Source organism: Zosterops lateralis, assembly GCF_965231275.1.
Source record: "Zosterops lateralis genome assembly, chromosome: 6".
Classification (NCBI taxonomy): domain Eukaryota; kingdom Metazoa; phylum Chordata; class Aves; order Passeriformes; family Zosteropidae; genus Zosterops; species Zosterops lateralis.
In genome coordinates this window covers 13,817,499-13,830,726 of record NC_139761.1, presented here as the reverse complement: position 1 = coordinate 13,830,726, position 13,228 = coordinate 13,817,499, and the positions used below count along the sequence as shown (strand labels likewise).

The 13,228-nt window shown below is 37.0% G+C and overlaps 1 protein-coding gene across 1 annotated transcript in view; it reads left to right on the top strand.

Moving 5' to 3' along the window:
• VRK1 (VRK serine/threonine kinase 1) overlaps nucleotides 1-6,855 on the top strand; it is a 35,633-nt gene extending 28,778 nt beyond the window's left edge. Inside the window, exon 13 of the mRNA XM_083864180.1 lies at nucleotides 5,270-6,855. Coding sequence (XP_083720306.1) covers nucleotides 5,270-5,352 — 83 coding nt within the window. The 3' untranslated portion in view covers nucleotides 5,353-6,855. The remainder of the gene's footprint in view (nucleotides 1-5,269) is intronic.
• Nucleotides 6,856-13,228: the final 6,373 nt, after the last annotated feature.

Sequence of the window (13,228 nt, the reverse complement as noted above, 5' to 3'; positions counted from 1 at the left end):
AAAAGCATGTGCTGCAATATTGTATCTAGAAATTACCAAAAAGATCCGGGTTTTAAGCAGAGAAATGCTGTTTTCAGTTGCCTGAAATACTGACAAACTCAGTATATATTTTTCTATATTTTGCATTAAGTATATTCAAACACAATATGAAGTGACCTGACTTTTTATGCCTGCCCCAAGATTGTTGAGGATCTTCAAAAGCTATTAGAAATTAAATTAGAAAAGGTGTGGTAGGATGTGCTTTTAATTTTAAAGATTTTATTGTTATAGGAAGGTTAAAACAGATTTGCTTTACATTTAATTTATCATTGTGGTTCTTCATGAATAGTAGGGTTTTTTTGACAATTTGCAAGTGACAAATTCAGTGAGAATTACGTTAAACATGTGCTACTGATCATAATAAAGAGAAAAAATGAGTGTCCAACATGTAAAGTATGGGAGTATTACTGTGTACTTCTGTATGTGCTTGGAACACAGTTCTTTACTTGATCTACTTTTATATTTTAGGCTTATTTCTGTACAATATTTTTAGATAATTTCTAGCACTTGAACATTTAAAATAAGTAATTTAGGTTCCCTTTTTACATTTCATGGGATTTTCTTGTGTTTTCTGCTAATATAAAGTATTAAATTAAAATACCTTGTAACAAAAATTTTCTGTGTGTAAAGTTTTGTATAATGACTTTACATGTAGAGCTAAGTAATTTAAGAAAAAAAAAGTTATGTCTACTTTTTTTGGTTGTTTTTCTGTGACCTGAAGATGAATTGCAGTATGTTGAACAAGTATTGCAATTCAAACTCAGATATAAAATTTGCAAGTGAAATTTTTCTACAGGAAAGAAAAATTGTACTGCAGTGACTCAGATTTTTACAGGGAACTAACCTTTTCCAAGATTGCAAGTAATGTTTTGAATTAAACTGCCTGCTTCCTGCAAATTGCTGTGTGGTGAAGAGGAAGGTTAATTTCAGACACATGCTGCATGGGAGGAATGATTTCTGTTTATGTACAATTGTGTTTTGAAATATCTTCAATGCAGCAATTTTTGCAAATAGAAGTAAACCAGTTTCAGTTTCATCTGGAACAATTTTATATTAAAATTTTTAAAAGAATACTCATGTATTTGTTATTATCTATAAGAAATACATAGGCATAAAGTCATAAATAATAGATTCTTGTGTTCTGATGTTTTTCCTTGTGAGAATATGAAAAGTATTTGCTTTATTTGTTGCAGGAAAAGGAGTACTTAGCGTAACAGAGTAGCTAAAGCTAAGCTCTATTCCACAACTTCACTGATTTCTCTCTCTCATCTCCACCTCACAGTCCTATATTTACTGGAATTCAAGTCCATATTTGCATTCTTCTGGTCTCTTCTTTTTTTCCTGAGTTGTATTTCTGAATTCTTGTAGAAAAAGACCTGCTGTGAAAACAGAAAAAGCCAACTAACCACGACTAATATTTGTTGCCCTTGTGATTTCTTCAGCAGCTTCAGAGTACTGAGAAATGCTTGTCTCAAGAAGTGTTATTCACCAGGTTTTTTTTCAGTTATGCAGGGGTTCCATAGGTGAACTGGGAAAGAGCTTATCAGAGGACTCTTCCTTAAAACAAGGAAGAATCTTCTTAAAAGAAGACTTCATCTTCTTGCAATCTTCTTAAAAGATTTAGTCTTTTATGCTCTTTAAAAATATCTCTTCATTGATGCTATATTCAAACTGCCCAAAGTGTGGAGAATGTTGGTGTTTAACACATTAAATGCTGCAGCCTGGCCTAAGTTCCCATTTGATGTTTGCAGCAGGTTGCTGAATGTAGTCTTCAGCTTCCAACACTATTTTATTTTTCCTTCCATATGTAAATAAATGTATGGGTTCCATTTTCTTATTTCCTTTTTCAATCTGATGATTGTAGAACCCTTTTAAGGGGCAGTTGAAGGAAAAAGGTCTCCTAGAGACCCATCTAGCAAAATGGCTGGGTTATTTGATACCAACAAAGACAGCTGAAATACACCTGAAGTACATTTTACAAGAAAAAAGGGATACTGTGATCAGAAAGAATTTTGAAGAACTGCAAATTCTAAATTTAGCTGCTTTGGAAACCACAAATATGCATTTATTACTTAAATTAGTAACAAAATTATTATTATTGGGAATAATTTGTTGCACTGAGATCTGATGTAGTAGCATATGTAAGATCATAGATTAGGGAGAGTCTCATTCCTACCTTATCACTTCTCAGGTTAACTATGGCAATTTCACTTATTTATGTGTGGAATAATTTAATACAGGCATGTACTTGCCTGTATTAAAGCAACATCAGTCCTAACACTGTCCTGCTGTGGCACATGGGGTGTCTTCACAGAAATGATGATTAAACTTCATTTGTCTGGATACCAGTTGAGAACATGTCTTCCAGAGAACTCCATCACATCATCCACCATTCCTGATTTACTGACCTTTGTTTCTTAAAGAGGTAAATGTAGAGCAAAATGTGTGTTTAAGATTGTGCACACATATGCACAGGCAATAGGTTTGGGATTCCTTTTGAGAAAGGAAACCTTGTAGTGTCTGATCAACATACTCCACCACTTCTTTTGATGTTAGGTGTTTTATTCAATGATGATGACTACAAATTTGGTTTAAGAATTACAATTGCTGGAACTCTTCAGCCGATTACCTGGAGACTGGCATGTACTTAGCCTTTGTCAGGTGTAGATTGAGCATATGGAAGTGATGCAGTTGGCTCATTTCTAGCATGTCTGCTATTAAATATTTTTCACTTACCTGGTGTTTGCTGACACTCTAACATCTCTATGTAGCTCTGTTTTCAGATATTCTAACCTATGATGTAACTTAACTAAATCCCACCTGATTTTATCTGCTCAGTTGCTGTGTTTTCATGTTTCCAAATCTCTCACTGTCATCCTTGTCATCGAAGAAGGCAATTTAAACAGGAAGGTTGTGACTGTTTTTACCAAAGGAACTTCTGTAATTTTATAGAAACTTTAATTTTTTGACTTGAGCACAGTTTTATTTCTTAGTCATAAGACTTGTGTGTTTCTGAAATAGTGTACATAGAATTGGAAGATGAGAAGGGACATCAAGAAGAGATCTGCTGTATACATCAGTCTAATCAATTTATGTTGGTGTTAGTCTTGATACATGCTAATATTTTATCTTGAAACCTGTATGCTTATTCTCAAACTCCCCTTGGTGAACACTACTTGTAATACTTAACCATCCTTACTATTACAAAGGATTTAATATTGGGGAGTACTTTAATATTTTTATTACCTGATATGAATTTCCCTTAAGTTTAGTAGCTGTCCTAGCGCTGTGGACATGAAAATCACACTCATTATATGAAGCAACCTTTTGCACATGCTATGTCTCCCTTTTTTTTTTTTTTTCTACTCTCTTCAGATAAACTAGTTAAATTCAATGTTTTCTTCTTGTTGTTTTTGTTAAAGAGGTGGAAACCATTTTTTCTCCCTGTTTTTCTCAAACCTTTTTTGTAGGATAGAGCCCAAAACTATAAACAGTACTGCTGGGTTTCTTTTGTTAAGCTTTGTTTTGCATTGTTCTATGTCTCCTTGATTCACCCAAGTTTACTCACTGAACTTGAATGATCAGTGACTCCCACTGCTCAAAAGCTGTTGTCTTAAGCGAGTAGCTTTTTTCTTAAGGACTTCCATGAAATTCAGTTTTACTTTTCTTTACCTGTACACTTGATAAGGATTGTGGAATTATATATAGTTTTACAAGAAAGAACTGAAGTGGTTAGGCATGCTAACTTCAAGGAAGAATTTAGGATTAAGAAGAAAGAAAAATTAAAAATTACGTGAGTAGGAGATGAAACATATTTCATTGTTTCTGTATATGCAAAAAGGTAGAAATTTTTATTACGTGTAATATTTTTTTGTCAAAGTGACTGCAGTTGAATGCAATTCACAGAAATGAGCAGTGGTGTTTTGTTTTCTTCCTTTTCCCTGGTAGTAAGCAGACAAGAATCAAAGTGCAGGGAGGTTTTTATTATTGCTTTTGTGTATGGTCTCTTTGAACAACTTGCCTGCCAGGTTTACTAAGAATCTTATTTAGATGGGATTATTCCTACCTTTGTTAATAAAATAATTGTCAAGTGATAGCTTGAATCTGTGGGCACAGTTGCACTGATAGCTGAGCTGATTTAACAGCTGACATTGCCAAAGAGAAATCTTCCTTTCTTTTTCACCTGTGTGCCTTCCACCTCCCCTTGTATAACTCCATTCAGAAGATTTCACATTTCACTAAACTGTCAGAATACCAGACCAAAATTATTTTGCTAAGTGTCCTAGTTTCAGCTGGGATAGAGTTAATTTTCTTTCTAGTAGCTGGTGCAGAGCTGTGTTTTAGATTCAGTATGAGAATAATGTGGATAACACAGATGTTTTGGCTGCTGCTGAGCAGAGCTTACCCTAAGTCATAGACTTTCCAGTTTCCCATGCTCTGCCAATGAGGAGCTTCACAGGAAGCCAGGAGGGAGCACACCCAGGACAGCTGATCCAAACTGGCCAAAGGGATATTCCATACCATGGAATGTCATATCCAGTATATAAAATGGAGGGGTTGGCTGGGAGGGGCCAGTTACTGCTGAAGGGCTGGGCTGGGCATCAGTCAGTGAGTGATGACCTCTTGTATTGTGCATCATATGTGGGTTGGGGTTTTTTTACATGTGTGGTAATTCATCTCTTTCTTTTTACTTTTGTTATTATTGTAATTATTAAATTGTTCCTATTTCAACCTATGGGGTTTTTTTCCTTTTTCCAATTCTCCTGCACTTCCCAGTGGAACTGGATGGGGAGTGAGTGAATGAACTCTGCATGGTAGGTAGTTACTGTCTGGGGTTAAACTGTGATCCCAGAGCTGGATGAGCTTAGCACAAGGTCCAAAAAATGGCTTAATACTGGAAAGCATTATAAAACAAAAAGTTGGCACATGGAGAGGAAGGTGGGGTGTAGATTTTGTAGATCTAGTTAATTTGATGAAGATGAGCTAATAAAATGACTCAACTCCATGTGATGATACACTTGGAGAAGTTGAACTGTACATGTTTTTTGGAAGGTCAGTGCCCAGAAATAATTGTAGATTCTTCTCTGTCCATGGCATATTCCCCATCCCCACTTAAAGCTCAATGAATGATTTAAATTGAGCTGTCCTTTTAAAAACTAAAAGTATTTTCTTGTAATCTGTTTTTGTTATTTTATTTAACACAAAGTGTGTCTTTTTGTTTGAATTGCAGATGCAATTGCTACCAGAACCCAGAAGATGACCTCACCAAAACCCAAGAAAAGCACAGCAACCAGAAAGAGAGTCCAGAAGTAAATAATATATGGAGCAACAAATTAAGTTGCTCTGTGGCTCATTTCTGGATTTTTTTTGTTGTTTTTTTTTTTTTTTCTGTAGCACTGGAATCTTTTTCTTTCCTTTTTAAATGATGAATCCTGTAAAAACATGGACTGCTGTTTGTACCTGTTTTTGAAGAATAAATGTTTTATTAAAATATTTGCATAATTTATGTATACTTAAATACTAATGCAAAATTTTGCCAACTTTTGAAGTGGGGATGCATTTTTATTCTTTATATACATGAATTCATGTCTTAAAGGCAAACTAAAGAGAGTGCTTTTTTTCCTGCTTTGTAAAGTAGAGATAAAGCCTTATTTAATAGTTTCATTATGGATACTGTATAAGAAACAGTGTTGCATCTGATTTCTCACAGTTTTGAGTAAAGTCATATTGGTGGTCACTTAAATCCACGCGGAGATGAAGTCTGAAAAAGCAGAAATAGCTTTTAAATATATTTCAAGTGTTTGAATTAAAAACAGAACATAAGGCAAAAATCATGTCCTTCCATTCTAGTTTGTATAAAATGCATTTAAACAATTCTTTGGAAGACAGGTACTGAATTTTAGCCATTTTTTTGCATAGTATTTGTGTTTGTATCACATTTCCAGTTCAATTTCTCTGGAAAGAAAGAGACCAAAATTTCAGATGAAGGGTCCAGGGCAAAGAAAAGAACCAACCAAAAACCAATGCCTATTCTCAACCACCCTTCGGGTTTTCTTTTTATATTAGTGAAAAGACTAGAATATAATTGTGAGTAACTTTGTGCAGGATCTAGTTCCAGTGTAATATTGTCTCACCTGTGCTTCTCATAGCAATAATGGTTTACCTTTGAGAAGCCTGTAATCTTCCAAATCCTTTTGCAAATGTAGTTCTGTGGTTAGCTTTAAGTCCTCTCTTCAGAGTTATAAGTCAAAAAATAGAGTGTTGAATTCCAGTGTGAAACACTGCTACTTTTCATAAATCTACTGCAATGTGCACATAGTAAGGCATGAACCTCATCCTTATCAGGGCAACTGAAAGTTTGGCAAACCGAAAGGAGTCCATATGAGCCAGTGAGAGTGTATTCGTATGGATGTCCAGCTTGCTTGATTGTATAATGTCTGAGTAGCAACTCACAAGATAAAATAAATGTGTTGTAGCATGAAATGTTGAATGAATGAATGAATGATGAGGCTATGTTTTGTAACAAGGCAATCCATTGTTTTGAAATAAAACTGGAATACCATATTTAAGAGGTGCTTTCTCATTTCTGTTGACTGTTAGGCTCGTTTTCCTGAGTATTAGCAAAGTGTGGCTGACAATGTTAAGTGTAGCACACTGTTCATTTCAGATGTAAAAATAGGATTGCTAAAGCCTCTCTCAAGTTTAAAACTCCTTCAATCAAACTATCATTTTAATGATTTCATTTAATCATTTTGTTCAGAAAGTGTGTTACAATGTTCTGAATAGCTATTGTCAGGAAGGCATACTGTACTCTCTTCCTTGTCACATACTCAAAGTTAATGTCATTCTTTTGTACTTCAGTTGTTTGACATTTTATTTTTTTAGTAACTTATTTACCAGTAAACTTCCTTTGATTACTTCCCAAGTTTTCAAGCGGTACGTTTTCTTTTGACATCACCAAAGCCAAATGGAACAAACAGTAATTTCCATATATTTGAAAAGGATGTTTTGAGGTGCGAATTTCATAAGCCACCCCTACCTCCTCCCACCCCAAAAATGTCCTGGAAAAAGATGTCCTGGCAAGTGTTCTGTGAAGGGAACAGGTGCTTTTTATTCAAGGTGAATGCTGTTTCAGGGCTTGTCTCTTCTCACAAGGCACTGTAAAAGCCCAGGCTCCGGCTCACTGTAACTGCAGTAGTGTTTAAAGCGTGGGACGGGCAGGAGGAGCGGAGGGGAAGGCTGCGATCATCCCCGCAGCGCTACCGTATGGATCACATACAGTGTGTGCTTGCACACACGTGTTCCCCCTGCTTTGCAAAGCACTGAGGGGGAAATGCAGCACTTCCAGAGAGGCGGAGGGTGCAATTGGATTTTGTTGACATTCCCCGTTTGAAAGTAAAGCCCCTAACACAAAAGAAGCAAGCTGCCTTTAGACTGCATTTACTGCTCTTGATGACTCCAGTTGTGTGTAAATATTAGAAAACAGCAGGGTCCTGCATTCCAAGAATCACTTGAGCAGTGCCATGAAGACAAGTGTCCTTACTAGTATTGTAGTCATACTCCCAAGCTCTCCTGCTGTTTCTAATCTGTGCGTGCAGCCGTGAAAAAACTGGACTGACATTTACAGGCACAGCAGGGAAACACTTGAGTAGGGAATGTTAAAGACTCCGCTACCTATGTTTCAAAGTGGCCACCATACAAGATAAATCTTCACAGGAGAACTAGTCAGCACTTCAGCTGATGGTGTAATGAGGATATTGATAATGAAGTACAGAATGCTTCTTTTAGTGCTTGAACATTTTGCAGACAGATTGTTTATATTTTCCCCTAATATCTGGAGCGACAGTCAAATTCAGGATGGATATAACATATTTTTTAGATAGTGCTGGTTTGATAATTTTTACAGGATTATTTTCCAATAAGTTCATATAAAATAATAATTCCTAATATTTGCTGCAGCTAACATTAAGAAGGGGGCCAGTTGCTTTCTTGAGTAGTTTGACAGACTTTTCTCACTGTTTTGTCCCGGTGAGCTGCCAGATTTGGGATGCCATAATACCAGTAATGCAATTAGGTTTTCTGCACGTTGTCTGGTTGACTTCTCAGTTAAGAGTTTCTTTCCCTTTGGGAATAAGACTAGACAGACTGTCATTTGCTATTACTAATTCTGCTTAGCATTATCACTGGAGCTTTTTTGTAATTAGCTATCTTAGTTGGCTCTTAAATTTTAATAGCCAATTGAAGCTACATTTTAGCCAAGTTCCATATCTAAATTGCATTCAGTCCATTAACAAAGTTGGTTAAAAGGCTATTAAAACAAAAGCCAATATATGGTGGTTAGCACTTACATCTTTGCAGCAGTAGTAGTACCAGCCTCCAATGAATATTCTCAAGAAATGGCGCTTCCTTCTAGAAAGGAAGTGCACGAAGAATGACCAAAGTTTGTTTTGGGAACAAAGGCTGAATATGCAGAATACTTGTAGAAAAAGTAAATAAATTGAAGTGTGTCGTTTCTGGAAGAAGGTGGAAAAGATGGCAGGGGGAGATGTAGAAGGGGGCAATTAATTGTTCTGCCCAGATTTGACAGGTTCTGGAAAAGCCAAATAAATGAAGTGATGTTTTTCTCCATTACAGCTGATCAAAATTATTAGCAAAACCATCTGAAGCACCTTCTGGTGGAATTGTCATCTTGCTGAGTTTAGTTTGTAAAACATCCTGCCAGACATTAAAAAAAACTGTAAGCATGCCAGCAGATAGGCTCAGAGCACCACTTCTCTAATTGATAGACCCTATAATTTTCTTTTTTACTGAAGACCATGGCTGGATACCTCAGCCTCCAATTTAATGTAACATCAGACTGAATTTTTTTATCCCTAATTTGTTTAAATTAGCTTTTTCTCCTCTTTTCTTTCTTAAGGTGCAGACAGGAGATTAACTGCCTTTGGTTCATCCTGTGACTAATAATGCCTTTCTCAGACTTTTCTGCTTAAAAAAAAGACCCAAAAAACCAAAAAACCCTTTACTTTTGGAAAGACATCAGATATTAGTGCTGCTTTGGCTTTAATAGAGAGTCTACCAGTTGCTGATGAGCTGTTTCAAGGATGGGTTGCAGTGCCCTGTATAGGTGATGATAGGTGAGTGTCAGTAGCTTCATTGTAGGAGGTGTGAGGCAGACTCCAGATTGTGTCTTAATAACCAGTATATATCCGCTTTTACCAGTGGGACATCTAAATTAGAGTTTCCATAGTGTACCAGTTCTGTTGTAAAATAGAGCACAGAGCTGGTGCTCTTTGAACAAGAGTCAGATCCTGTTGCCTGTAGTTGCACTGCAGCATCAAACTGGAAAAGCTCCGTAAGAGTAAATACCAATTCCTTTACCTCTCATGTTGTTTTGGGGGTGCTGGGCTCTTTGCAATGATGAGGTACTTAAAGGGAGAAGGAATCTGCTCTTTGTGAGGAGTGATTTTCATTATGTCCATTCTCAAAGGCAGAGAGAAAGCAGATGTGGGATCAACTTTTTTGAAAAGTCTTAGAGTCGTAGTTAGTATCTCAGCTGGTTGCAACTGCGTGCTAACTCATAGACATTTCAGTTCTCTTCACTGATATTGTCAAGATTCAGTAGCCAAAGATTTAGAAAGTTGATTCCATGAATTTGATGCTTCATTTAAGTCCTTTATCTCCGTGAATGGTACATCTATAGCACCAGTTTGGAGTTTAGAAAAATGCAACAGCTCTAACTGGCTGCTACAATTCGACTACTTTTCACTGCATGGATGTGCCATGTTTTTAAACGTGAAATCACAAACAGTATTGCACTTGTACTTCTTTCTGGAGTCTGTGTTTCAAATTAACCTACCAAAACCTGTCTTCTTCCAGACTGGTGCATATCCTGCCCATGTTGTCTTTCATGCCAGATTTTAATGCCCTTGCATTTAGTTCTGCATACGAATACCTGTAATTGTCAAATGGGCCTGAAGTTTCACAGCTTCCTAAGCTGCTATAAGTGAAGCTTTTTCTTCCCCATTGAGAATGCTGGAAGAAGTCAAAATTGAGGCTTTGCATTTTCTCAGGAGTACCCCAAAGAGTAAAAGAGTTGGGGAGGAACTGTCATTTGATAGGAGAAAGATTGGCTCCCATATTTCTACCCCTTGTCTTGGAAGGTCAGCTTTCCAACCCTGCCGACCTTTGCTGCTGTGATAGGCTTTCATAAGTATACTCAAAAGAAAAGTGATGAGAACACAGTGAGACAGCTGTGAAGTACAGTAAAGTGAAAAGAAAATATACATTTTTATGAACTTTCCTGAACTAATTCCTTTTGCCAGACCACTCCAGACAGGAAGAAGCTAGCACAGTGGGGATCTGCATCTGCAGCTTCTGTGAGAAGAAAAATTCTTCCTTGGCAAATGGAGCTATAAACCCAGAAAATTAAGGATTAATATGTTCATTTATACAGAGCAGTGAGAACACAATAACATGAAATTCAACCAAGGAGGATGCATTTAAAAGACAAAAGAGCCCTGGAAGGGACGGTACTTAGCTTTGTTCAGAATGCAAACTCTAACATGCAGTTCTGGGAATTGGTGAATTGCACAGCTTAATGTTAAAAGAAATTACTTCATACCACAAGAAATACACGATCTGTGCCTTGAAAACCTGAAGGTACTTTCCTTTTTCTTTCTGCCAGGAGAGGAGTGGAACACTGGATCTACTTGAAAGTAAGTAACCCTCCAGCTAATTTTGTCTATCTGCTGCTAAACCTGAACAGAAATAATAAATTGAATTCCTTTCTGAAAAGAGATATATCTATAAAAAAAATAATAATGCCTTTATTCTTACATTGTCACTAATCTCATTCTGGAGCTGTTTTCTTTGGATTGGTGAGGGTGGATCTGCAGTTGTAAATACGCAGTCCCTGACTCACATCTAACAATATTTGGTGATAGCCACAGCAAAAAATATACAGCAAAGAGCACCACATTTAGAAGACAATGTAGTGCTGAAAATATGTGTGGTATAACAACTGGTTTCCTCTGTCACTGAGAGAGCTGATCATCAGTAATTTGTCAGCTTTGGGCTTTTTTAATCAGTGTGGTCAAATGCGGAAGGAGGCAGAATTTGAAAATCATCTCTTATCCAGATCAAGTATCACCTGATAAATCTCTTTGGAGACTGACAACAGTTTTTTACCTTTATTATTCTCATATGTGAGATGGTTTATGTGTGGCAGTGAGTTGTGTCACTGATTGCTTGTTTTCTTTCCTCACGGCAAAGTCCTCCTAAAAACAATTTTGAAATTTGTCATCCATTTCTGGTGAAAGCACTGCCCAAGATTTTCTCTAAATCTGACCAGAATACTTTTCTTTAAGTGCATGGAAACTATTCTGTTTTGGGGGTGAATTCCAGTTGTTTATATTGAGAGCCTGACCTTTCAGAGGTAGTAGCACCCAAAATATTTTCTGTTGGCAGTAAGGGCTGCAGGTAGCCACTGTCTCTGAAAATCAAGTTTATGTTCCTCTAAAAGTGTATCCTTTGCCTGCTAGGAAGATAATGATATTTTTTGCTGTCAAGCACACTGCTGAATTATCTTTAAAGGTTAGGGGTAGGAGCAAAATTACAAGAGAGGCCCCAACAAGGAATGAGTAATTCAGAAGTGAAATTGCATACTGCAAACCAGTAGCTTGAGCTGAACCACAGAGTTTGTGCTTGAACTTGACATTCCTTGATTAACTAAGGGTACTGTGTCCAAGGTAATGAGGAACTAGAGGAGTGAGAAAAAATGTATGTAAATGTATATGCATATTTGCTGCATTATTCACAGTTTTTTTCTGTAATGTTTGTTACAAGCTCTTTCAAGATGTGGTTATCTTATTACCTCTCTGCATAATACCTGCTATACTAGAATGTGAGAAATTGAGTGCCTGTGATAAAATGAATTTCTTTTATTCGTTATTTTGTTTATTTCATGCCAATATGCTTCTTCCTTCTGCCTTTCAAGGGAGTATTTTGATTATTCAACAAGTATTTTAGCTTTATTAGACTAATTATTTAACCTCATTAGGTTAATTATTAGCCTTAATGAAATTCGTGTTGCCCTGAAGAGCATAAGAAAATGAGGGGAGATATGAGAGACCTGGGACACTGGGAGGCACTGGAGTAGGCCAGGGCACAACATTGTGCTTATAGGTGAGGAAATGGAATGGCTGTTCTGGACAGGCTGTCTTGCCCAAGGCCAATTATTCAAGGTGTGGGCATTTCTTACAAGTGTGGCTGCTGTGCTGCTTCCTCTTCATCACATCTGCCTGGTGAAAGCAAGACAGAGCCATCTGCCTTGGGTCTTTCCTTCATCTGTCTCTTTCAATCCTACACATCTGATTTCTTCCCCATGTCAGCACAGACAATGCCATTTGCTGCACTGTTCTAATCAATCACTCTTGCAATGTTCAGAGTCCTGGGACCAGAAGTCTGACTCCTGCACAGGTTACTAAGAGACCCACTAGATCACTGTGGGTCACCTGAGTTTCACAGCTTGGCAAGGGCTGTAATATTGCATGGAGCTTTTAGGAGACACAAATAGTGCATGAGAGTTTCCTCTCTGTTCTCCCCTAAACTGTCTCCTTTTATTTATTTTTTTTCCACAGTAGCACCTCCTCAGATCTTTAAGGTTCTACAGATGTTGTTCTCTCTGTTATATCCATTTTCACTCTACTTCTCTCCTACAGAAACATCTGACGACTCATCAGAGAAGCCTACACTTACTGTGTTTCCACATTATCATTTTGCCTTTGACAATCCTATTAGTTTTTCTGAAAGACCATCAAACTGGGAATGAAATGTACCAAGGAAGAGATTTCTTCTAGAAAATGGTTTTATTCAATTGTATGATGTTCAGCTACCAGAGTATTCCTTTACTTCATAGGCATGATAATTTTCTGTGTATATGGCTCATCTAGGTAAAGCTTCTCAGGAGTGCTTGAATTTCTTTATATATTAATAGTCCCCAAGGGAGAGCCCCTACTTATCTCTTCAAGTCTCAAGTATCTAGATCAAAAGATGGACAAAGAATTTCGTGTCTTATCACATTCCACTGGGAGTGTTTTTATCCCTGAATGCATGGATAGTCCATACAAGTCAGCAGCAAGCAACGGACTATTCAACTAAAAATTGCAAGTTATATTTCTAACTGCAGGAC